The sequence below is a fragment of the Balaenoptera ricei genome, chromosome 2 (genome assembly GCF_028023285.1).
Source record: "Balaenoptera ricei isolate mBalRic1 chromosome 2, mBalRic1.hap2, whole genome shotgun sequence".
Classification (NCBI taxonomy): Eukaryota; Metazoa; Chordata; class Mammalia; order Artiodactyla; family Balaenopteridae; genus Balaenoptera; species Balaenoptera ricei.
The window spans coordinates 32037005-32064555 of record NC_082640.1 but is presented as its reverse complement, the minus strand read 5'-3'; the positions used below and the strand labels follow the sequence as shown (position 1 = coordinate 32064555).

General features: G+C 42.3%; 1 protein-coding gene across 1 annotated transcript; it reads right to left on the bottom strand.

Annotated features, from left to right (window-relative positions):
• Positions 1-10113: 10113 nt before the first annotated feature.
• MPHOSPH10 (M-phase phosphoprotein 10) lies at positions 10114-27078 on the bottom strand. The gene is made up of 11 exons (XM_059912291.1): positions 26940-27078; positions 24271-24949; positions 23564-23718; positions 22866-23037; positions 20636-20777; positions 19772-19839; positions 18186-18323; positions 14565-14675; positions 11945-12052; positions 10703-10933; positions 10114-10339 (listed from the first exon to the last, which is right to left on the bottom strand). The coding sequence occupies exons 1-11, from the start codon at positions 27026-27028 to the stop codon at positions 10190-10192; spliced, it is 2043 nt and encodes a 680-aa protein (XP_059768274.1). The 5' UTR covers positions 27029-27078; the 3' UTR covers positions 10114-10189.
• Between the last annotated feature and the right edge of the window lie 473 nt (positions 27079-27551).

The following is a 27551-nucleotide window of genomic DNA, read 5'->3' as shown; positions in this document are numbered from 1 at the left end:
GCCACAGGCTCAGTCAGAGGAGGCTCGAGCGATCGATCGCCCCTCCCTCCCACCTTAAAGGCATCCCGGGTCCAGGGAGGCTTAGCCGGCGGAGGTCAACCAAGACTCTGCCCCCTCCTACTCTCCGCACCTGCGGGAGGCGGGCCGCCGGGAAGGTGGGCAGGTTGCTGGTCGGGGAGCGTTTGGTGTCCGAGGAAGCCGGCCTCCTGGGAGGAGACACAGGCGTGGACTCGACTTAGCCAGCAAGCGCGTGCTGGGGTTCCCGAAGGAGATGCCGTTCGCCGCCTGATGCAATAGATGCCAATAACCTCAAGAGCAAAGAAATAGATCAAGAACAAGGACCTACTGTGTAGCAGAGGGAACTATATTCAATATCTTGAAATAACCTATAATGGGAAAGAATCTGAAAAAGTATATATACTTTTATACATACTTATATATATATATAAAATCACTTTGCTGTACACCTGAAACATTGTAAATCAACTATACTTCAATTAAAAATAAAAATAAAAGGATGATAAAATGTAGTCAGGTAATTAGGGAGTGGTGAGTTTGGATATTTCTTACATTAAAATGTAGTTTAGTTTGTTTGAATATAGTTTGTTTTCTTTGTGTTAATATAGTTTAATTTAATATAGCCAGGTTACATAATTTAAAATAAGGGCTATGTTTAACAACGGCAAAATTACTGAAAGTTTATCAGTCAGCCCTTGAGTGCTGATGCCAGCTGGTTCCAGCACCCCCTGACCGTGACCCGAATGGATGCTTCCTGAGCTCGAGGCGCCTGTCTATGGTCCTTTACCACCGCCTGCAGCAGCGGCCAGCACTGTGTGATTACTCCATAAATATGTGTCAAATGAATGCATGAATAAATGAGCAAACCAAAGAGAAAATGGACGTGAACAGGGAATTCATCGACAAGTATGTATTGAGTGCCTCCCTCGTGCCAGGTAATGTCCTTGGCCCTGGAAATATGACCATGAACAGAATGAGGAATTGGGGGGAAATCCTGCCTTCATGGAGAATACATTCTGATGGAGGAAGATAGAGAAAAAACAAAATATACGTAAATTATGTAGAGTGTTTAAAAGGCAAGTACTGATTAAATAAAATTCCTATTTTATGGCAAGATGAGAAAAATTTAAACATAAATGTTTCCTTTGCCCGTTTGGGCCTCTGCATTAGTATTGTGTATTCTGCATCTGCATTAATCAGACCTCCTTAGGAGATAACATTCCTTTTTAATCTCATCAAGGGTCACAACTCCTTAGGAGATAACCTTCCTTCTTAATCTTGTAAGGGGCCACAATGACCCATGACCACTACTCACTTTGTATAGATCTGGATTGTGTACACTGTCAGTAATATGTCATTTAATGTACAGCCCTGTGTCTCAAAAACTTATATAACTGTGCCTTGACCTCTAACAGGCAGAACAGTTCTCGGAGCTTTCTGAGAGGCTGTTCCCGGTTTATAATCCTCAGTTTGGCTCGGATAAAATTTTCTATTTCTTTTTTAGATCGACTGATTAATTTTTTCGTCGACGGTGCTTTGAAGAGAAATCAAGCAGAAACATCGTGGTGGGGGAAGGGAGGGGCATTACAGTTTGAAAGAGCGGTAAGGAAAGGCCTCACTGAGAAAGTACCATCTGAGCAGACTTGAAGGAGGGAAGGCAGTGGATGTTCCAGAGAAGAGAGTTGTAGTCAGAAGAAACAACCTCAGGGAGTGTAACAGAGAGTGTACCCCAAGGTAGAAGCTTGCCTAGCAAGGCTAAGGACACCCAGAAGGCCAGGAAGACTGGAGCAGAAGTGAAGGAAGAGAGATAGCAGAGGACAGGTCTTGTAGGGCAATGGTAGTGAACTTTTTTCTGTAAAGGGCCAGGTAGTCAATATTTTAGGCTCTGCCAGCCATAGGGTCTCTGGTCAAAATCTGCAGTATGCAGTGTGAAAGCAGCCATAAATAGTACATAACAAAAGAGTGTGGCTGTGTGCCAAAAAAACTTTATTTACAGATAGAGTCAGCTGACCAGATTTGGTCTCTGGCTGTAGTTTGCTGACACCTGATATAAGGCCTTGTGCATCATTATATGGATTTTAACATCTGCTTTGAGTGTGTTCAGCAACATATGGTGGGGGTAGGGGAGGCAGGGAAAACAAAAGGCGAATGGAGTAATCCAAGGATGGTGGTGCCTGGGGTTAGCTGATAAGAAGTAGTTAGGAATATTACTCAGCCATGAAGAAGAATGAATTAATGACATTTGCAGCAACATGGGTGGACCTAGAGATGATCATACTAAGTGAAGTAAGCCAGACAGAGAAAGACAAATATCACAGGATATCACTTGTATGTGGAATCTAAAAAAAAAAATTATATAAATGAACTTATATACAAAACAGAACAGACTCACAGACATAGAAAACAAACTTATGGTTACCAAAGGGGAAAGAGGGAGAGGGATAAATTAGGAGTTTGGGATTAGCAGATACACACTACTGTATACAAAATAGATAACCAACAAGGACCTGTGTGCCTTTAGATGTGTGTCTTTGTCCATTCAGGCTGCTACGACAAAATACCACAGATTGAGTAGCTTATAAACAATGGAATTTTATGTCCCACAGTTCTGGAGGCTAGAAGTCTGAGACAGGGTATCAGCATGGTTGGGTAAAGGCCCTCTTCTGGATCCCAGACTTCTCACCATGTCCTGACATGGTGTAGTGGAAGGATCTAGGGAGCTCTAGGGGGGGGGTCTAAGGACACTAATCCCATTCATGAGGGCCCCAGCCTCATGGCCTAAGCAGCTCCCAAAGGCTCCATCTCCTCACACAATCCCAATGGGCAGTAGGATTTCAACATATGAATTTGGGGAAGGGGAGAACACAAACATTCAGACCACAGCCACATGTAAGTTTGAAATGCCAGTTAGACATTCTTGTGGCTAAAAGATACTTAAATTTATTAACTAAATCAGGCCAGGAAATATAAATTGGGGAGTCATCAGGGTCTATATGGTATTAATATACGGCACTAAGGAATGACTGTGGTTAGAGAATTGAAAGGTCAGAAGGCTGAACACTCTGATAAGAAAAGGAGGGAAGGTGAGGATGAGGCAGCAAAGGAGTCTGAGCTGCATCCAGAAAACAGGTGTATGGTACATGCTGAGGATCACGGGGTGTCGGCAGCTAGAAGGAAAGTAAGGTGAGGTCTGCAAGCAGCCATAGATCCAGCAGTGTGGAGGGCACTGTTAGCTGACAGAAACCAAAGCTGCGGAATGGTGATTGCAGAGGATTCAAGAAAGAATGGGGAGACAGGAATTGGAGACAATGTGGGGACTCATTCAGTACCCTGGAGTTTGTGTGAAGATTATTTTAAGCTGAAGACATTGAGATTCAACAGAGGCAGAAAGAAGCCTTCTAAGAGCTTCTCCTTCCTGATGGAAAGCAGAGACTTCTGGGAAATGAGGCTGCTGTGAATTCCCTCTTCAGGGTGGCTTTTATTACCAGGAAGGAGACCAAGAGTAAATTCCCTCTCTGGGGGAATTTTATGGCCAAGAAAATGGAAAGACCCCTTGCGCTTGAATTTGCAATTATTATCACAGACTTTCTTATCTCCCATTTGCTCTTCTAGAAACCCATTTGCTTTTCCCTAACAGCCATTTCTACCCCCTTTCTTTTCCCTGCTAAATTAGGTGTATAAATCTCTAACTTCAACCACTTACCCAGCTGCTTCTTTTGTAAACTACAATATGTATATGAATAATTTCTCCTGTTAATCTGTCTTTTGTCAGTTTAATTCACAGGCCCCTAGGGACTCAACCTAAGAGGGTAGAGGAAAAGTTTTTCCTCTCCAACAACAGAAAGTATAGATGACTCTTTCAAGAGGTTTAGCAGTGAAGGAGAACAGACAGGTGGGGCAGAACTAAAGGGGGAAGTGGGGTTAGGAGTGTTGTTATTTAACAAATGTTGGAGAGGGTGTGGAGAGAAGGGAACCCTCCTACACTGTTGGTGGGAATGTAAGTTGGTGCAACCATTATGGAAAACAGTGTGGAGGTTCCTTAAAAAACTAGAGTTACGGGAATTCCTTGGCGGTCCAGTGGTTAGGACTCTGTGTTTCCACTGCAGGGGGCCCGGGTTTGATCCCTGGTCTGGGAACTAAGATGCTGCATGCCCCGCAGCATGGTCAAAAATCCCATAAGCTGCATGGGGCAGCCAAAAAAAAACCAAAAAACAAACTAAATATTGGAACTTCCCTGGTGGCACAGTGGTTAAGAATCTGCCTGCCAATGCAGGGGACACAGGTTTGAGCCCTGGTCCAGGAAGATCTCACATGCCACAGAGCAACTAAGCCTGTGCGCCACAACTACTGAACCTGAGCTCTAAAGCCTGCAAGCCACAACTACTGAGCTCACGTGCCACAGCTACTGAAGCCCACGCGCCTAGAGCCCATGCTCTGCAACAATAGAAGCCACCGCAATGAGAAGCCCATGCACCACAACGAAGAGTAGCCCCCACTCGCCGCGACTAAAGAAAGCCCGTGCACAGCAACGAGGACCCAACGCAGCCAAAAATAAATAAATAAATAAATTTATAAAAAATAAAAAACTAGAATTACCATATGATCCAGCAATCCCACTCCTAGGTGTATATCTGGAGAAAACCATAATTTGAAAAGATACATGCACCCCAACGTTCACAACAGCCAAGATATGGAAACAACCTAACAGTCCATTGATGGATGAATGGATAAAGAAGATGTGGTACATATATACAATGGAATACTACTCAGCCATAAAAAAAGAATGAAATAATGCCATTTGCAGCAACATGGATGGGCCTAGAGATTATCATACTAAGTGAAGTAAGTCAGAAAGACAAATACTGTATGACATCACTTATATGTAGAATCTAAAATGTGGCACAAATGAACTTATCTAAGAAACAGAAACAGACCCACAGATATAGAGAACAGACTTGTGGTTGCCTAGTGGGAGATGGGTGGGGGGAGGGAAGGACTGGGAGTGTGTGATTAGCAGATACAAACTACTATATATAGGATGGATAAATAACAAGGTCCTACTGTATAGCACAGGGAACTATAGTCAATATCCTGTGATAAACCATAATGGAAAAGAATATGAAAAAAGAATGTCTATATGTGTATAACTGAGTCACTTTGCTGTACAGCACAGATTGGCACAGCATTGGAAATCAACTATACTTCAATAAAAATATAAAATAGAAGAAAAGAAAAGAAAAGAGAATACCAAAGACAGGACTGGAGGGGTGTAGGGAGGCAGAGGGAGAGAGTGGTCTGGAAGGGGCAGTGAGAAGCAAGGATATCTAATCCATCCACCTCCAGGCCAAGTGAAGACTGGGGGAAAAACAGAACAGAAAACTGCCACCATTTGAAAAAGCTGCTGAAGAAGCCATGTCCTCAGGGGAAAAAAAAAAAGACAGGGAGTATTACCAGAGAAAGAGGTCATTTTATAAAGTTAAAAGGGTCAGTCATGAGGAAGACATAAGAATCATAAATCGTTATGTGTCTAATAACAGGGCTTCAAAACACATGAAGCAAAAACTGACACATCAAAGGAATAGACAAATGCACAATCATAGAGATTTTAATATCTTTCTCTAATTGGTAGAATTAGACCCCCCCCCCCCAAATAAGTAAGGATATAGAATAACTGAACAGAACTATCAAAGCTCTGGACTAATTGAAATACAGAGCTCTATGCGTACCTGTAGAGCACATATTTTTTCCTTTTCCCAGTGGTATAAGTTTAATAATTCTGAAACTGCTTCTTGTATCATCTAGAAGCAAATGAATAAATATACTGAAGACAATGGGAGTAAGATTTCTCACTGTTGGAAAAGGTGTTACAAGTATGGAAAGAATGAAACTAGAATATAATCTGCTGTGGTACTGGATTAGAATTGGAGGTATTGATATGAACCCATGCATGAAATATATCTTACACACACACACACACACAGAGTTTCCCAGCTGTGTCTTTTGATTGGACCTAGTAGCAACAGTAGCAGTGAGCATACCTAGCACCTAGATCTTTTGTTTCAAAATACCATTCTCCACTAAGAGGAGCCAGGGTTCCTTGGAAAAATGGCCAAATCCACAAAAAGTACAGGATAAAGCCTGGGATGTTTTGTAGCACCACAAAGTAAGGAAGTGCTCAAAGAATGATGGGGACCTATCATGACCCAGGAATCACCTTGAAGGGCCTTCCACTGTACAAGTCAGGGACAAATGCAACATTGAAAGTGATAAGAAAGGATTATAAACATTAAATAATATAGAAACCTGAGTCTATACTGATATAAATGAGAAGGGAAAGCTCTTCCTTGCAGTAGAATGTCAATAGATACAGAAGAAATGATGGGAGTTAGAAAATCATCAGTGGACGCTCAAATTTGTGAGTGAAAATTTGGTGAGGAGCAAGGTATTTACAGTATCAAAGTATCTCCATCATAAATTACTAATTATTAAAAAGAAAAGATAACTTTATAGTGGGAAAGCCTGACATCACTTTAACAAACTAATCATTCTCCTCACCAGCTTCACTGGGACAAATGGATATCAAACCTCTGTTGATGAGATACTGAAGACACATTACTGCTATGGTTTTCTTGCCAAAAATGCTAGCCTGAATCTAATCATTAGAAAACAGACAAATCCAATTTTGAGGGACATTCTATAAAAAACTGGCCTGTATACTTGAAAAATCTTACAGTTAAGAAAGACAAAGGCTCAGAAACTGTTCCAGATTACTAGAAGCTAGAGATGTAACAACTAAATACGAGTGACCTTGGAATGACCCTGCACTGGGGAAAAGAGCTATAAAGGATGTTATTGGGACAGCTAACAAATTTGAATATGGACTGTGGATTGCATAATTGCATTGTGTCAATGTTAAATTTCCTGATTTTGGTGATTATACTGTGGTTATATATAAGTGATTATTCTTATTCTTAGGAAATACATAATGATGTATTTAGGGGTAAAGGTCCATGATGTCTTCAACTTACTCTCAAACTGTTCAGAAAAAAAGAGAAAGAATAATAAAGCCAATGGGGCTAAATTTATTGGAATTTTCCTGTAACTTTAAAATACCAAAATTAAAAGCTAATTAAGGGACTTCCCTGGTGGCGCAGTGGTTAAGAATCCGCCTGACAATGCAGGGGATATGGGTTTGAGCCCAGGTCCAGGAAGATCCCACATGCTGCGGAGCAGCTAAGCCTGTGAGCCACAACTACTGAGCCTGCATATTGTAACTACTGAAGCCCACACTCCTAGAGCCCGTGCTCCACAACAAGAGAAGCTATGGCGATGAGAAGCCCGTGCGCCGCAATGAAGAGTAGCCCCCGCTCACCGCAACTAGAGAAAGCCCGCACACAGCAACGAAGACCCAATGCAGCCAAAAAAGTTAATTAAAAAAAGAAAAAAAGCTAATTAAAAATGATACAGAAAATAAACACATAACAAAATGCTCAATCCCATTAGTAGAGAAACATAAATTAAAACCACACAGATTCATCATATTGTACCTACCAGAATAGCAAAAAAAAATTTTAATTCCCCCCAAGTGCTGACAAAGATATGATTAAGTGCAAATTTGTACAACTTTGAGAAACAATGCCACGTTATATTTTGGACTTCCTACCCAGCAATTCTAAGATACCTTAGAGGCTAGAGCCTACACTAGCACTGTGATGTTCAAATGGGATTATTCATAATAGTGTAAAACCGGAAACAAATGTCTTCAAGAGAATGGTTAAATAAAACTGTAGTATATTCATAGAATACTGTGCAGCAGTGAAAATGAATAGGATTATGAATAAATTTGAGGGATGTCAACAGAGAAATAGCAACCCATCGAAATAATGTTCTATTTTCATAAAATTCACATATTAGTAAAATTAAACAATGCATTGACTAGAGATATGTGAATATATGGTAAAATATAACAAATGCAAAGGAATGATAAATGTGGAATTCAGAACTGTGGTAATTCTTTACTTCTTTACACAGATGAGTGAAGCAGATAGAGCATTGTTTTGTTTTTAGATAAAAGGTGATTTCACAGATGTTCTATTGTGCTTCTAATTTATATAGAAAATGAAATGTATGTAAATATTCTACCAGAATACACACTTCATAAGGTTAGGAATTGTTATCTGTTTCGTTCAGTTATAACCCTGGTACCTACAACAGTGCCTGGCACAAATCAAATATTTAGAATGAATATAATCTTTATATCAAATGTGATATTAAAGAAGCAAATGGATTGATATATCTCACCCAGATGTGGGGGGAAAATGTGAAGATTAAGTGACTTTACTCTGCAAGTATCAAACTTGGACAGATAAAAATGAATCATCGCTCCAGGATCAAACATCCTGATCCTGACAAATTATTATGAAACAAATAATCATTAGGAGTTTGGGATTAAAATATACACACTACTATATATAAAATAGATAACCAACAAGGACCTACTCTATAGCACAGGGAACTATACTCAGTATTTTGTAATAACCTATAATGGAAGAGAATGTAAAAAAAGAATATATACATACACATATATGTAACTGAATCACTTTGCTGTACATGTGAAACTAACACAACACTGTAAATCAACTATATTCCAATAAAAGTTAAAAAAATAATAATCAAGGGAAAGAGAACTAAGCTAGCCATGAGTGGGAACTGGAAAACTTTTTTGTTTTGTTTAAATATTTATTTATTTATATGGCTGCGTCAGGTCTTAGTTGTGGCACGCGGGATCTTCGTTGGCATGCAGGATCTTCGGCTGCAGCATGTGGGATCTAGTTCCCTGACCGGGGATCAAACCCGGGTCCCCTGTATTGGGAGCGTGGAGTCTTAGCCACTGGACCACCAGGGAAGTCCCCAAACTGTTTTTAGGAAGAAAATAGCAACTCCTAGGGCCACTCCAATCACCACTAAAAATCCTGACACTTTCACTAAGGCTAGAGGGAGACCAGGTGGTTACTCCAACTGTTTTGTTTAGAAGACAAAGGCACATGAGGGGAGAGAACTGTGTCCTGAATAAGACCTGAAATAAATGACAGTTCAGTACTGACTGGGGCACCCTGAGGGGCCAGCTCCTGTGTCAGCAGGACCACAGACCACAGACCTGCAGGCTGCTGACGGCTGTGACTGTCCCGCTGATGATGAAACAGAAGGGCTTTCGCTACTGCTTCAGCTTCAGCTTTGTTCTCATCCTCTACCCACGTAAGGCTTAAGGCATTTCTACCAAAAGCATAATGTGAGGGCTCCCCTGGTGGTGCAGTGTTGAGAACCCGCCTGCCATTGCAGGGGACACGGGTTCGATTCCTGGTCTGGGAAGATCCCACATGCCGCGGAGCAACTAAGCCCGTGCGCCACAACTACTGAGCCTGCACTCTAAAGCCCATGAGCTACAACTACTGAGCCCACGTGCCACAACTACTGAAGCCTGCGCGCCTAGAGCCCGTGCTCCACAACAAGAGAAGCCACAATGAGAAGCCTGTGCACCGCAACAAAGAGTAGCCCTCACACGCCACAACCAGAGAAAAAGCCTGCGCGCAGCAACAAAGACCCAACGCAGCCAGAAACAATAAATAAATAAAATAAAATAATAAAATAAATTTTTAAAAAAAGCATAATGTGAGACCCTATCAGACAAAAGGTGGTCTTCCCTGGGTGGGAGGTTGAGACAGGGAGCACCCGGTGGTTGTGGAAGGCTCCGAGGACCGCCAGTCTGTCCTCCCAGCAAGCTCACCTCCTCTCACATGACATGAGATCACTTCCTAAGGGGAAGAATGTAAGGCACACACATGGAAATCCCACTGTTCTGTGAAAGGATGACAGGGCAGTGGGAGAAGAAAATCAAGGCCTCTTGAAGACACGTGAGGACCTCCGCTGTGGACAGCTGGCTGTGATGGGGTTCCCAGCCTGCAGGCCCACTCCCTCACCGGCCGGGCCTGGGGTGGGCACACTGTGGGGAGGGTCTGGGAAGAGAGGTCTCGCCACATACCCAGATGAAGGCTTGCTCTTCTCAAACATCTGCCGTCCATGCAAAGAAAAGTTCTCCAAAATTTTATTACAAAACAGAACAATGACAGAATATAAGCTTACATGTTACTATTTACATTATATGCAAAATCTATTACAGCTTTAATTTATGAACAGAAATATCCTGTTTTTTCTCCTTTTTCTTCTCTGTTCTCTTTGCATCATTTATTTGCATTTTTACTTGATCTTGTAATTTAGAGAAGAATGCTTGTGATGATTTTAAGGCTTTGTCTTTACCTTCATCCTGCAATTAAAAATAATACAAGTTCATGTTGTAAGATGTGTGCTTAAAGACGAAAAAAACCAAATGATTAGAACAGGGCATCAAAGTATAAATATAAAAAAGAACTAGACAAGATTATGAAAACTTACGCCAGTTAGTGCAGAGATATTATATACATTTTACGCTGCAACAATGGTCTCACAATGTCAGGTGACCGTGAGGACCCTGCATTAGAAACCCAGCCAGTCCCCACGGCCTCTCCCGTCCCCTCCCCTCCGCAGGTAGGCAGCAGTGGCTGGCTCGGTTACTCCGCCACCCAGATCACCTAAAGCTTGCCATCCGCTCCCCCTTCCCGCTCCAGCAGCTTTCCTGCCCCATCCTCACCTTTAACAGTGAAGCTTTGCCTGTCTTGGTCAGCTGTTTTAACTTCTCGGAAGCTACTGCTTTGGTGTATTTCCCTGCTCGGTCTGGGTTGCTCTTTTCAAGAAGTCTTCTCCGCTTTTCTTTCTCCTTTATTTTCAAATGCTTTTGATATTTCTTTTTCCTCCTTTCTCGTTTCTTGTCTGTAGCTGTTTTCTCAGCAGCTGTTTTTGTATCACCAGCTTTATTTTTCTCCTATTGAAAAACAACCATAAACACACTCATTAATCTAACCTAACAACTCAGGAAATTAGAAGAGAAGCAACTCCACGGAATGTGGATGATGGGCTGTACACCAACGGCCGAGTGTGAGAAGGAGAGCATCCCCGCCTACACTCTGAAGGGCTCTGGTCACTCAGCTCTCTAAGACCCAGGCTGCGTTCTCTGACGGCGACAGTTCAGTCCCAACACTCCTTCACAAAGGCAGCCTGGAGAGCAGGAGCGTCAGGCTGTCCCTCCTGGAGAAGCACGGAGACCCCAGCCGGGGCTGCAGTGACCTGCCCGCAGCAGCCCAGCTCTGAGCTGCTGGCAGCCATGGGGGGCTGACGGCAGGAAACCTAGCTGGTGAGGGTCCATTTCCTCCCTTTTCTCTTCTGCTGCCAGCCCAGCCTAGCAGAGGTGGCAGAGGCTGTGAAGGGGTGAGTGTGGGCGGAGCAAAGCAAATGAGCACAAAAAAGGAGGGCCGTGCTGCCAGGCGCCAGGAGGCCGAGGCCCCGGCAGAAGCCACCATTACTGTGCAAGGCGAGAGCTCCCATGCTCACAAGGCAGGGACAGCCTGCATGTGGTATGTCCAACTCCTTCCAAGATCCAAATGCTGTTACTGATAAGCATTACATGGATACAACACAAAGGGGGAAATGCTGATTAATATCAAAGGATTGCTAAATATATGCAGTTTGTTTTAAACCTAACACCTAAGCTAACATCTAATTAACCTCAAACTTCTAATATTCAAACTGAATTATAACAAGATACTGATGTTGGATATTTACAATTAGTTTTATAATATTTCTCAATCTGTATCTCATAATAATACCTGATTACAGAAGACTCATATTTGAATATTCTATATTATTAATTTGATTATACTTGGAAACTGCTGAGATATGTTAGAATAAAGACTACAAGCTCAAGCTTAAATGGAGATCTGACTATAAACGACCAACTTATAAACAGATATTTAAAGCTTCAACACTGTCTTCTCACCTTGACTTCCTCTGGGGCCAGGAGTGCTGCATCGCTGACACTCACTGGGGCGACCTCCTCCATGGTGACGGCTGGCAGATTCGACACAACTTTAATCTCTGGAACAGGCTAGAAAAGAGACAACACACTTAACAGGAAGTCAGAAGTGGTCCTCACATAAAATATTTAAATTGTGAACCTACTGAAGTGTAATACATACAATACTTCATGGAGATTATTTCTATACTTTTGCAGGACACGTCTGCCATATTCAAACACACGTTCTTTCATCTGTTAGTAAATTATTTCCACCTGCCATGTAGGTGTATATTCTCAAACAATCCTATCCACCATTTAACAGAATCTATTGGTGTCTGTAAGTGTTATCTTGCCTTTGGTTATAGGAAATAAAGCTCACTATAAGAAATACATGGAAAGAGCTGCTAGGAAAGGTGCTTATCAGAACAACATGTTCCAGCAACTAAAAACAGATGTTATAAAGAGAAATATGAAATGATACTAAGTTGTTTTGGAAAATGAAGACAGTACTGAAATAAACACAACCTACAAATTATAAAAACAGGAGGAAAGAATACAACACTAACTGAAGGGCCATTTGTTTGTCGTTTAGTTTTTTTTTTATTCTTGAAAGAACTGCCCACGGGATTCAGAAATTACCATGGTTGCATCCCACTCACGGTGTCATGGAAGACTTACACTACTGCTCTGTACACTAGTCCTGCTCATCTCGATGCGGGGGCAACGGGGTCCGCAGCGGAGTAAAGGATGAAGTGGGAAAGAGTAGGTGTCCTGAGCGAACACAAGACTGAGCCCCAGGAGACCGGGCTCTGTCCCAAAGCACAGCGCTGCCCGCCTCACAAGCTCACTTTCCCATCACAGTCCTGCCCACGTTCCAGTTAACTCGGCAGATATGCACCCCAGGATCCTTCATAAGGAACAAAAACAAGCCCTGAAGACGAAAGGGTCCTGGACTCTAAATAAGAGGAGAATGTGAGAGTGTGAAAGAAATCATCTCCTCCCCTGGACCGCTGTTCATTTACTTATTAGGAGCGCTGTGTTCCATTCCACAATTTAAAGAGAAATATGGAGAAAATGGAGACAACCCAAAAAATAACAGAGACTGATGACTGGTTAACAGTCACGGAGATGGCTTGTGAAATACCAACCTGAATACGAAAAAAGCAATATCAAGAGGAAGCCAGACCAGAAATGACATTTCTGACAAGGAAAAAAATAAGAAAGGCTTTTATACTGTGGCCCAAGATTCCAAGGGATGTCTGAGGACTTCCCCATAGCCGGCTCCAGGCTGGTGTGACGAACACAGCCGCAAAAAAAACACAACTGTGGGGCTTGAAGACGAGTAGTGAGCAATGAACCATCCACCAATGAGCGCACCTGTGCCACGGGGCTATGAGGGAGAAGGGCAGAGACAGATGCGGGAAGAGGAGGTGTCAAACCTGAGACCCTACAGATGGAAGAGCCCGGAGGGAAGGGCCTGGAGGGAAGGAAGGAGACCAGGGTGGCCGGGGAGCAAACCACGGGGACCAGAGGGATGGGAAGGAGTCACGTCCCACGGGGCCTTGTAAGGAGGGAAGGGATCGCATTCTCCACATGAGTAAGACCTCTCCACAGCAGGACCTGCTGGCCGAGAAGGTGGAGACATCCCTCTCCTCTCTTCACCTGCTCACTATACACGGTCAGACCAAGCACTCTGAGACTCTCAAGATGGGCCCCACCACCAAAAACGTACCATCATGTAAAGGACACCAAGATTAAACAAAAACAAAGAAGCAGGTGATGACCAAATACTCACACAGGAAAAGTTACCTGACCATCAAAGGATCGGAAAGGACCTCGGAGGTTACCACCTCCTCTGTACAGACAGAACGTTAGGCAATTTGCCTACATCACGAAGCCACTGAGGGGCAGACAGACTCGGGTCTCTGACTCTGGACTAGCCCTTGACGCTCGACATCCCACTTCCAGACGACACAAGTGACCCCAGGGGGCAACGGGTGAGCAAGTGCCAGAAGGCTGGTGCAGCACGTTTTGCAGGCTCGCAGAAGCTGGTGAGCAGGAGGGAGCTGAGGAGCAGATGAGCGCTGAGCTGTCTGGGCGGGGGTCGCAGAGGCAGAGGGGGAACAGCACGCAGCGGGGGGAGCAAGGGCCCAGGAGTTAGGGCTCACCCCCCACCCCGAAGCCTCGGTGTCCGCATCTGCAAACTGGAAGGAGTAGTATCTGCCTCAGGTTCTGTGGGTTAAGAGTTAGTGGACATGACGGACCTGATCTGACAGGTGGCAGGTGCTCAGTAAACGCCAGGGACAGACACCACACCCGCTCCCAAGACCATCACACAAGCAACCAGAGACCAGACAAGGAAGAAGGGTGGGAAATGAGGAGACCCTGTGGCTAAGGCCAAGGGTCTGGCAGGGACCAGCAGGGCGGAGCCAGAACTGTCATGGGACCAGACACGAGCCTTCCTCATGGGAGGCCCTGCCTGTAATTTATGGGGAATTCCTGCAGGTTTGTATCCTGAAACCAAATAAAGCACGAGTCTCACAAAAACTCAAAGAGGAATCACATCTGCTCTGCCTGTTCACTGAGATGTAAACACACTTACCGGCTTAGGGATGAAATGGAAGTTTGAGAGGGCATCCAATTTTAAGAAGAGGGAATCCATCATCTTCTGAATTTCTACGTGCTCTGGATTTTCTTCCTCTGCTGTTTTTTGCTTAGGAAATAAGTTCAACATTATCAGACTAAGCAGCATCACAGGTATCACAGGACAAAACACTCAAGGCCGATAAGAGTATCACCAGTTTCTCGTCGCCAGGCTTCAGCTCCAAAGAAACATTCCAAGGCAAGATCGAAGTCACCAATACCAGGGCGGCGCTAGCACCCACCCAAGAAGAAACATGACGTGCACTTGAGAAGCTGTCGCAACCATACCACTAACATTTAGAACGTACAATTTAGTTCCCTTGATGTTTACTTCTGTCAGTAACTAAACTACTCCCACTAGGATGGCTATTTAAAAAGAAACAAAACAGAAAATAACAAGTATTGTCCAGGTTGCGGACGGACCGGAACCCTTAGGCAGTGCTGGTGGGAATGTAAAATGGTGCAGGCACAGTGGAAACGAGTCTGGCAGTGCCTCCAAAAGTTAAACAGAGAATCACCATAGGAGCAGCAATTCCACTTTTAGGTATATGCCCAAGGGAATTAAAGCAGATACTCAAACAAGTACATGGACACACATGTCCATGGCTGCATTATTCACAAAAGGCAGAAACAGCCCAAATGCTCATCAACCGGTGACTGCATCAGTAAATCGTGGTACACACACAACAGAACACTATTCAGCTATAAAAAAGGGGATAAATTACAGACACGTCACAATCCTGAAACATTAAGCTCAATGAAAGGCATCAGACACAAAAGGTCACATGTTGTATGACTCCATTTATATGAAATATCTAGAGTAAGTAAATCCACAGAGACTGAATGCAGATCGGTGGCTGTCAGGGGCGGGGTGACTGAGTAACCGGGAGTAACTGCTTAGTGGGTGTGGGGTTTCATTTTGGGGCGATGAAAATGTTTTTGAATTAGATACAGGTAGTGGTGGCACGACACCATGAATGCCCCTGAACTGCTCTCTTTAAAATGGTTAATTTGTTATGTGAATCACAACTCAATTAAAAACAAGAAACAAAGCAAAAAACAAAACTAAGGAGTTAATGAAGATTTTGTAAAATTATCCAAGTATTCATTTGGATTGCAGGGACAAATGTATATGTAATTTGTTAAAGATTTTTTCTGATTAAATCACACTGGAAAAAATTGACAGCAGTTTTCAATCCACTAAGAAAAGGTAAATTTCATACTTCTCTTTCCCCATGCCCAAAATGCTATTCTAAGAGGCCAAAATTTTTTGTTTGGTTACTTATTGATGAACCCATGAAAAACCACTACCACCACTACCACTCACCACTGGGAAGCAACTGGCTCTTTACCCCGGTTACCCTAATGCCAGAGACACACCCAGGTCTGTGTGTCCAGTGTCTGTCAGTGCCCCCTTCCAGCCATGTCCAAGCACATACTACTGCTTTTTACTCCTTAAACTTAACACAGGGGCTTCCTTGGTGGCGCAGTGGTTGAGAATCTGCCTGCCAATGCAGGGGACACGGGTTCGAGCCCTGGTCTGGGAAGATCCCACATGCCGCGGAGCAACTAGGCCCATGAGCCACAACTACTGAGCCTGCGCGTCTGGAGCCTGTGCTCCGCAACAAGAGAGGCCACGATAGTGAGAGGCCCGCGCACCGTGATGAAGAGTGGTCCCCACTTGCCGCAACTGGAGAAAGCCCTCGCACAAAAATGAAGACCCAACACAGCCATAAATAAATAAATAATTTTTAAAAACTCAACTTCATGCCCATTTAAAAAAAAAAAACTTAACACGTTTTAAAATCCTAACCATGTCCTTTGCCCTCATCCCAGGTTATATCTGTGAAATAATGCATCTGACATCCAGCATCTTCCTGACACACACAGATCTAAGGGTTAAGGTTCATTCACATGCTGTTTATCAGCACTCTGCTTATTCCCTCCAGGGCAGCTGCCAAACTTCAGGAAATTCAGATCATCCTTGCCAGACTAACTCTTAATGGAATGAATGAGTCTAGGATTAGCCTAAATTGAGTCCACACTCAAAAACTTGTGAACTGGCTGCTGATGTCCAAGACAGAAATAAAACTATCATTTAAAGACCTGATACGAGCTACATAATTTCATTTTTACCTCTCATGGTTACCAAATACTTTCTGTATTTACTGAATCTCCTCATAGTAGCTGGATTTTCACTAAGCATTGACTGAGGTTGTACACATCTCCCTTCAACTACCACCTTGGGTGGCAAGGCAGCGGGGAAAAATTTTAATTCCAATCCTTCCAGTTCTTCAGCTTCACAGTGGCATTAGGGCCCTATCTGCTGGTGCTGCCTAAGTGGCATTAATTAACAAAATCTGGATGGAATCTTAAATGCTCTTGCAGAATAAAAATGCCACCTCATCCCCAGGCACATACTGACCACATTCCCAGGAAATCAAATGTGAAGGAATAATTCAATTTGTTATACTGGGAATACAACATTTTTGGAAATATGACTTTGTCCTATTTAACTATAAGTATTTTTTTAACACTCTAAGTAAAAAGAAACAACAACCAAAAACTCACCAGACCTAAATACACGAAGGAATTCACAAATAATCTTATAAAATTTATCAACAACTTCTAAAGCACAAATAAAAAATGGTTTTTAAATTGTAGCATAATTGCTGGAAAGTTAATAATGAGCTGTGAATGTTCATTGCAGCTCTATTTACAATAGCCAGGACACGGAAGCAACCTAAATGTCCATCGACAGATGAATGGATAAAGAAGATGTGGCACATATATACAGTGGAATATTACTCAGCCATAAAAAGAAATGAAATGGAGGTATTTGTAATGAGGTGGATGGAGTTAGAGTCTGTCATACAGAGTGAAGTAAGTCAGAAAGAGAAAAACAAATACAGTATGCTAACACATATATACGGAATCTAAGGAAAAAAAAAAAAAAAAGGCCATGAAGAACCTAGTGGCAAGATAGGAATAAAGACACAGACCTACTAGAGAATGGACTTGAGGATATGGGGAGGGGGATGGGTGAGATGTGACAAAGTGAGAGAGTGTCATGGACATATATACACTACCAAACATAAAATAGATAGCTAGTGGAAGCAGCTGCATAGCACAGGGAGATCAGCTCTGTGCTTTGTGACCACCTAGAGGGGTGGGATGGGGAGGGTGGGAGGGAGGGAGATGCAAGAGGGAAGAGAAATGGGAACATATTGTATATGTATAACTGATTCACTTTGTTATAAAGCAGAAGCTAACACACCATTGTAAGGCAATTTTACTTCAATAAAGATGTTTAAAAAAAATAAAAATAAAAATAATGAGCTGTGAAAGTATCAGGTGACCAATGAGTAACTGCAAAACAAATCCCCTCTGCCCCTGACACTCAGTGGGAACACTACATCCCCTCTATTCCTAGCATGCTCTGTCTCACACTAAACAAGGTGACCCCAAAGTTCAAGACTTCGGTATTTCACACATTTTGACGAGCAGGCAGAACCTGCAGAGGTGGTTCTCCACCTCTCCTCCTTGAAAGACAACGGCTTTGCCTTAGCAGCATCCTTACCTGGTTGAGTTTGATGTACTCCTGTTCATAAATTTCAGCAAGGCTCAACTTACTCTTCTCATGGTCCAGTGTTAAACGCTTTTTATACTCATATGCATCCTCTTTAGGTTTTTCTTTACGTACGACATCATCCCAAGCCTAAAATATGAAAGACACACATAACAAAAATTGACAGATAAAATCTGTAACTTCTTTCTAGGCTCCCTTAAGAATCTTCCTCTGGACGGACTTCCCTGGTGGTGCAGTGGTTAAGAATCTGCCTGCCAGGACACAGGTTCGACCCCTGGTCAGGGAAGATCCCACATGCTGCGGAGCAACTTAGCCCATGCGCCACAACTACTGAGCCCACACTCTAGAGTCTGCAAGCCACAACTACTGAGCCCACGCGCCCAAACTACTGAAGCCCACGGGCTTAGAGCCTGTGCTCCGCAACAAGAGAAGCCACCGCAATGAAGAGTAACCCCAGCTCGCCGCAACTGGAGAAAACCTGCGTGCAGCAACGAAGACCCAACGCAGCCAAAAATAAATAAATAAATAATAAAATAAAATAAATTAAAAAAAAAAAGAATCCGCCTGCCAATGCAGGGGACACGGGTTCGATCCCTGGTCTGGGAAGAACCCACATGCCACAGAGCAACTAAGCCTGTGTGCCACAACTACTGAAGCCCGCACGCCTAGAGCCCGTGCTCTGCAACAAGAGAAGCCACCGCAGTGAGAAGCCTGTGCGCTGCAACAAAGACCCAACACAGCCAAAAATAAATAAATAAATAAATTAAAAAAAAAAAAAAAAAAAAAAAAGAATCTTCCATTGGAATGTTGATTATCTTTCCAGAGTGAGCAAAAGCAAACAGCAGCAAAAAGGAAGTCATTTTCACCATTTGAAATGACTACTCAAGTCACAGTAAGTATTATGCAGAGAGGGCATCACTCAAGTACCCTTTTTTGTTTTAAATACGTCTGTCTCCTGGTTACCAACTTGAACTCCACTATTTCTCATCGTGGTTTGCTCAACAGTCAAGACAAGAGTTTGCTTCATTTCAAATTTAAAGATTTTCTGCATACAGTACCCATCCTTCAAACCCTTCCCATTTTAAACAAACAAACACATGTTATAAAGCCATCTCGGGACTTCCCTCGTGGTCCAGTGGTTAAGACTCCTCGCTCCCAATGCAGAGGGCCTGGGTTCAATCCCTGTTTAGGGAACTAGATCCTGCATGCCACAACTAAGACCCGATGCGGCCAAATAAATAAACATTAAAAGAAAAAAAAAAGCCATCTCTTGGTGTACGTGTCATGTACCCAAGTTTTACTCTAAGTTTACAAAATAAGATCTAGTTTTAAACAAAAACTCTTTGGTCACCCCATTCTCCTCAGGCACGACACCCGTCTTTGTTGTGTGACGGCAGTGACCCACACAACAAAGGCCAAAGACACTTCTGGTGTAGACTTAGGGCTTTTAAGTGAAGAAGTGATAGAACAAATACTCTATGAAAATAAAGAGTGTTATTCCTACTCCCAAAATATTCTTACATATTTCTAAACATTTCAGTGAATTTTGAATTAAGTTAAATTTCATTCTTACTGACCTGATCTTTTATCCTCTGCTTAATGATATCTTCTAGTTGAAAAGTGGTTTCCTCTGTGATCACAGGTGCTAAAGGAAACAGGACATGTACTCATTAGGTATACAGAAACTAAGCAGTGGTTCGAAAAGGGTAGTCCTTGAACCGCAGCATCACCCCCATCTGGGAACGTGTTAGAAATGCGAATTCTTGGGCCCACCCCACACCTCCTAAATCAGAAAGTGAGGAAGAAAAAGGGATACCTCTGTGTGTTTTAACTAGTCTTTCTGATGCTCCCTGCAATTTGAGAACCACAAAACTACAAAATACATACGGTAGCAAATGCTAACACTTTTAACCCATGCACCTGGGGACTTGCCCCCTCTTTTCCATTCTCTAGCACTAAATAAAATAGAAATTCATTTTGACTTAACGGGTACAAGAAAGAATGCAACGAGATAATCAGGGTTCTGGCTGGAATCACTGGACAATGACAGCAGGCACTGTAGGCAGATCACTAGCAGGACTGATTACGGACTATACATTAGGCATCACTAGTATATTAGTAATTCTTGGGTAGATTAATGGTATTGTGGCTGTACAGGGGAATGTCTTAGTTCTTAGAAAAAAATAAAAGTACTTAGGGCTAAAGTGTCATGATATTGACTACTTACTTTCAAATGAGAAAGCAAATATGGCCAAAACTTAACTATTGAATCCAGCTGAATGGCATTCATATGTCCACTGTACTATTTTTTCAACTTTTCTATATGTTTACAAGTTTTTAAAATAAAAAGTTTGGGGAAAAGAAATATTACTCCACATCTATGAAAACCACAGAAAAGGCACAGACACGAACAGCTGCAGGAGCCCGGTGGCTGCACGCACCCACACGGATGGCGTGGTCGAAGTGCAGGGTCTCTTCTAGGAGGCTGTTCTCGGGCCGCTTCTGTGCTGTCACTTCCCCTTGGAGTTGCCAAGGTTTCTTTTCCAACAACTGTTTTTCCAAAGATGCAATTTTTTCATTCATCTAAGAGACAAAAAGAGTTACTACATGTTTAGGGAAGAAAACCAGACTTATAGTTGAGTAAAAGCAACTAATATTTTTAACAGTGGGAGAGCAAGAAATGTACTGTTCCTGAACGCAATTCTGTTTTGTCCTTGCCATCTTTTAATGATGCCAGTAGTGACCTCCTATTCCCGTCCCGAGGTGGGATGAGGAGCTGTGGATGACCTCTTTCCCCCACTGACTTGGAATGCCATGTTTATAATTTACTTACTTCTCCCAGCAGCATTTGGGTATATTTCTGGGCTCTGTTCTAGTCAAACGACCTATTTATTCACAAGTCACTATCAATTTTAATTATTAGAGCATTCCAAGACTAAGTAATTTTTTATTAGAAAATCAATATTTGATGGAGCCTGACCCTCCTGACTCCACACCCACAATCCAAATTATCTCTGACTTCTAAAAAGGCAGCATCTATAATGACTTCACAGTGTATAAAATGCCAGCCTTTTCAGCTACCTTACTGAATTATTTTTCCTAATAGCTTTTCAATTCATCTGCTTGGTTTTTCTAGTATTCTCTGCAAATATTAATGCTTTCACTTCAGTTTTTCTCACCTCTTAACATTTTCTTTTGTAGTTGTCCTGGCTAAATAACACTTCTACAAGAATCTTAAGTAACAGTGGAAACAGTAATAGTGGTAATGGGAATAGTCTTATTCTTGATTTTAAAGGGATGTTTCTAGAATTCTACCATTAAGCATGATGGCACCTTTTGGCTAGATGTGTTTGTATTTCACTAGAAGTTAAAAAAAAAAAATTAGGAATGGATATTGAATTTTATTAAATGTCATTTTTGACATATATGGAGGTGACCATATGGTTTTTCTCCTTAACCTATTATAACAAGTATTAAATTCATAGATTTCCTAATCCTGATTCAAGATGAGACCCACTTGGTTGTGGTAGCATTATTCTTTCATTGCGCTATTATGGATTTTTGCATCAATATTCATAAGTGAGACTGTGCATGTTTTAATGTTACCTTTGTCAGGTTTGGGTATTCATGTTACAATAGCTTCACAAGAAAAGTCTGGAAGCTTTACTCTTTATATGTTGGAACTAATCAAACGGCACTAAATTATCTACTTCTTGAAGGTTTGATATAATTCCCCAGTAAAACTAAACCTGCTTCTCTTTTTTTTTTTGCAGGGGTGTGGGGAGGGAAGGACACTAACTCAAGAACAAAGTTCATATTTTCTTTCAATTTTTTTTTTTCTTAAGACTTTTTCTTCTGGGAACAATCTGACAATCATGTATTTAACTCAAATTCTCTTTTTTTTTTGGCCGCACCATGCAGCATGTGGGATCTTAGCTCCCCAACCAGGGATCAAACCCGTGACCCCTGCAGTGGAACTGTGGAGTCTTAACTGCTGGACCACCAAGGAAGTCCCCCCAGATTCTCTTTTTAAAATGATTCTTTTGATATCCTTGGTATCTTTGGTTATTTGCCTAGTCTCACTTCGAATTGTGTGATCTAATTTTAAGATAGTTAAATGATAAAAGCCAAATGTTTGGAGCCAGGCTGTATCTATTATTTTCAAATAACATTTTGTTCGTCCGAAATTGTCACAAGGAAATAATTTTTATCGACTTTGGAAGATGTGTTTGAGATGGTATTAGTTAAAATTCTGGCTACTTGGCAACTCGCAGAAGCCATTTGAGGTAGGCAGTATCCTTAAGAGCAGGTGAAACAGTTACCAGGAGAGGCTCACAGGACAGCTAGTTAGGAAAAACATGCCCCAGATATAAAGACAGCACGGAGAAAGAAAAAAAACAAGTTTTACAGATGGGCCCCAGATTGAAAGCCACAGGCTGGGAAATGCAGCATTGATTTTTGCAAATTAGTTGCTTCCCACATGGTTATCTCTATACAGTGTGCTACAGAAAGCGGCTGCAAGATTTTTGTTTTGGTTTTTTTTTTAAGGACAGTTAAGTGTTCCACCAAAAAAAACACAAAAAACAAAACAGGGTAGATTAGTTAGTAGTCTGTGATTTCCACAGTCATGTTAAGCATATGAAAAAATCCCTTAAAATTCCTAATTATTACCTTTTCCTGTCTTATTTCAAAAGAGGATTTGACTTCATCAGAGTCTTTCTGTACATTTAAGACATTTGTATCTTCAGTTTCCTCATCATCTGGCAAAGCAAATGTCACTCTTTTCAAGGTTTCTTCATGTTGTTTACCGTCTCCACTTTCTTCAAGGTCATTATCTTCATCCCTGTAAGACCAAAACACTTATGAAAGGAAACACACCACTTTCCATTAGAAAAACAAAAAGAAACAAACTTAGTAATTAAAGTTCTTCTTTTGTAGACTTAACGCAATTAAATATTCAGAACTTCTAAAGTCGTTCAGTTACTAAGGAACAGAAGGAATTATTTAGGTGAAACAGAACAAAGTGTTCAAAATACAGAAAACAAATTTTTCATCAATCTATAATACAAACTTATCTCACCTAAGTAACAACAGGGTATTTTTACTGACACAAAAAAACAAATCAGAGCTCCTGGTAAGAAGGGTTTGCGTGCTAGTGCCAGTGACGCTTACCTGCACTAGATCATCTCTGACGTCCCTTCAAATTTGGAGACTTTCCTCTGGCTATCCTGAGATTCTTTGATCTTAGAGAATCTACTCTCTGATCTTAGAGAATCCCAGTTCTTAGGACAATCACAGCTGACAACTAGGAGTACACAAATAGGATTGGGTACCTCCAGCTTACAGTGTAAAGGATTCAAAATACTCACATCTCAGAAAAGCTTTCTTCTCCTTCTTCAGCAATTTCTTCCTCTTCACTTGAAGCCAGTTCATCACCATCATCATGGACACTTGCTATGTCTTCATCACTTTCAACTGGATCAAAGAAATCTTTGTACTTCAGGTTTCTGGAACTTTTACCTGACTAAAACATAAATACTTTTAAGACCTTAAACCAAGGATAGAAAAATACATTAAATCATGCATAACTGTGTATGCACACTGTACAGGGGAAATTGGCAACTAAAAACGCTACCATAAAACCCTAAGAACTATTAGACCACAACAAACTGAATGGCAGTATAGATTGATTTATGACTGATTAGATAGAGCATGATATTCTTCTCTCTAAATCTTCTAACTACAATTATTTCCAAAATATCCCTGCCTAAATAAAGTATACAAATGCCTTCCTTTCACTCTTATTTCTAGTGCTTGATGAAAATCCATGTTTGAGGGAAAATTCTGAATCTCTCTAACATGTGTGACTGTGGTTCTGAAGCTACAAAACAAGTATTCTGTGATAAGGAAACAATGGCTTTGGTTTAAGTTTTCCAGTCTTTTTTTTTCAACTGATCTAAATATTTCACTTATGCCCTGGTGAGTTTTGAAGTATTTTAAACCTCTTCTGGAGAAACAGAACCCCATCTAATTTGAGGAGGCAGAAAGAATGCTCTGTCCTCTCCCAAAACTTTACCTTAAGATCCTGACTTCCAAACAGTCCTCCGTCTTCATCGGAATCGACATCTTCAAAAAAATCAATATCCTCCTCTTCTTCATCATCTTTTTGTTCTTCTTCCTTTTCTATGTTTTCTAAAAAGCTCTCCATTTCAGAGAGCTTGAAGAATTTATCATCTACTATGGACTTTTCTGTTGGTTTCCTAGGCACTTTGTTTTGCACCTTGCTCTGCTGTTCCAATTTGCTGATATCAAAGTCAAGATCAGAGTCCTCATCACTGAAATCTGGGCTTTTCCTCAGATCCAATTTGCTTGAGCTTATAGCTCTCTCATCCTCTTCAGGATCATCACCACTCAGGTCTGACACTTTCTCTTTCTCCTCTTCCAAATCTTGTCCTACGTCCTCCTCGCCACCGGCCTCCATCTCTGAGGCATCCTCTTCACACTCCTGCACCTCATTCTCTGAGAGAAGACTGATGTCTTCATCTTTAATCGTTTCACTAACTACATTCTGGAAGTACTGTAAAATTGGTTCATTCTGCAATTCCAGTTGTTGCCAAATCTGCTCATCATCAAAATTATTTATCATCAGTCTTTGTAAAGGACTTCCACGTTTCCTGTCATTCTCTAGTATTTTATTAAAGTCATAAAGTGCTTTTGTTAAAGAAGTAAACTTTGATGCCAGTTCATCTTGAATGCTATTAAGGGGGCAGGGAGGAATTAGATTAGATTTATAATTATAGGTAACAATTTCACAGCACTCAGAATTTTTTTAAAAAGCCCAACTCTTGGGCAAAATCAAATTTTAAAAAAATTGAAGTATGGCTGATTTACAATATTATATTAGTTTCAGTGATTCAGTATTTTTACTGATTATACTCCATTAAAAGTTATTTCAAAATAATGGCCAAGACAATTCCGCTGCTATACAATATATTCTTGTTGTTTATCTATTTTATGCATAGTAGTTGGTATTTCTTAATCCCACACCCCTAACTTGCTCCCCCACACAACTGGTAACTACCATTTTGTTTTCTATATCTGTGAGTCTGTTTCTGTTCTGCTATATACATTCATTTGTATTACTTTTTAGATCCCACCATGTAAGTGATAACACACAGTATTTGTCTTTCTCTGTCTCTCTGACTGACTTCACCAAGCATAATATTCTCTAGGTCCATCCAGGTTGCTGCACATGAAATGTCAATTTTAAGTATGTATAGATTCTGACCCCCAACAGTGTATTATCCTGCCAAAGAACCAAATTAGTATGTAAAAGGTGTCAACCAAGTATCTGTGAATCTGCTGTCTGGATTTTAGACAGGGAAACCATGACAGATCTATTTGCCTAAAGATAGAGAGTGAATCTTAACCTTAAATTCTCAACTCTGCTATATTACAGGCCACTCCATTCAGTCAGCCCATGGTCAACACTTGCTTTGGTAAGAGTGGTCAGAGAATACCTCGCTGAGGATGTGACATCTGAGATGATACCTATTTATAAGGAGACAGTCTTACAAAGCTGTGGAAACATGTACTCCAGGCAGAAGAAACAGCAAGAACAAATTTCCTAAGACAGAAACGCACTTGTTGAGTTTGAGGAGCAGAAAGCCCAGCTTGGCTGGAGTGCGGTGAAGGAGACAGAAGGGAAGGTTAGAGAGGAGAGTGGGAGACAGATCGTGAAGGTCTCAGACGTAAGAGTTTGTCATTTTAGAAGTGAAGGTTTTTAAGCAGAGAAGCAAAATGATTTAAATTTATGCTTTGGAAAAAAGGCCTGTCGAGGAAAAGGAATGAAATTAGGGTGATCAGGAGGCTGATGCAGGCATCCGGGCAAAGGATGCAGAACTGCGCTGGGATTACAGCTGTGAATATGGTGAGAAATAGTCAAATTCAGGATAGTATAGTTCGAAGAACTAACTGACAGGATTTGCTAATAACTGGATGTAGAACTGAGAAAAAAGGAAGACATCAAGGAAGTAGCTTAGTTTCGTGTCTGAAGGACTGGAAAGACAGAGGTGCTGCTCACTGTGATAGGGAAGGCAGGTGGTGAGCATGGGGAAAGGATCTCAGGGAGGGCAGAGGACAGGGAGAAAACAGAACCAACAGTTCATTTTGGATATACTAAATTTGAGATGCTGAGAGTGTATGGCTGTAGTTGCTGTGAGCCTCAAGGTCGGGTTTCAAATATAAATCTGAGAGCCATAATTTCCTAGATCTTTTCACAGTCTTTCAACAAAATACCACGAGCTCGTGCTGGGAAGGGAGACGAAAGACAGCCTTAACTCTCGAGAAGCTCAAGTCGTGGGGTGGATAGATAAGCGACAAGTTAATACTTGCAATTAAGTCTGATGAGTAAGTAAGCACTGGGTGCTCTGGGAGCACATGGACAAAAGAGCAATCCACCCGGTGCGTCTGGCGGGGGGGGGGGGTGCGGCAACTGAGGCCTCGAAACAGTAATAACCCAGTTAGCTTGATTTCAACAGCACACGACTGGGAGATCCACACTACACAGCTCTTAACCATCTAAAAAAGTGTGATAGGCTAGGGGAGCGTAAACTACCTGAAATCTGAAGAAAAGGGAGCTCCCCTTCCCTTTGCCTTCCCCCTACTCCGGAACTTGCCGGGGACCCGCAGCCCACGCCCACGCGAGTCCTGAGCCGCACCAGAGCCCGGGCTCCGAGCACTTACGTGAGGAAGCATTCCGGGCGGTCGGTAGCTTTACCGACCTCCCTCAGGCACCTTTCCAGGGTCCGCCGACGCCACACTCGCGGGGCCATGGCTGCCTGCCGCTCGGAACACAGCGCTGCCTGCAAAGGAGGAGAGCCGCCCGGAAACCACGCCACAAAGACGCACCCCGCCCAACTGCAGCCGCGAGCCGAAGGTTCCGCAGCGAACAGGTTCCGGATCCACCCCCAGCCACAGCCAATGGTAGCCCGAGAACTTTCACCAAGGGGTGCGTGGGGGGTTGCGTGGGGGTGCGTGGGGCGGCTCGGAGGGGGGGGCGGGGCGAGAAACCGAAAATCGCCGTTGGTCAGCTCGATGAACTTTCTCCAAACTTTTTGTTTTGTATTTCTGAGGGGCCCACAGGAGGTGTCGCGTCCTCCTTTTAAGTTTCTGCTTTAGATGCACTCGGTGACTTCAATACGTTGCGTAGTAAAAGAGAGGACCCGCTCCCAACACCCACGGGAACGCAGCACCACTTGTCACGTCCCTAGCCTCGTCTGCCCCGCCCCTCCGGGCTCTCGTCCCGCCCCCTAGTCAGGTTGCCCCCGCCCCTCACCTAGCCCCAGCCTCGTCTGC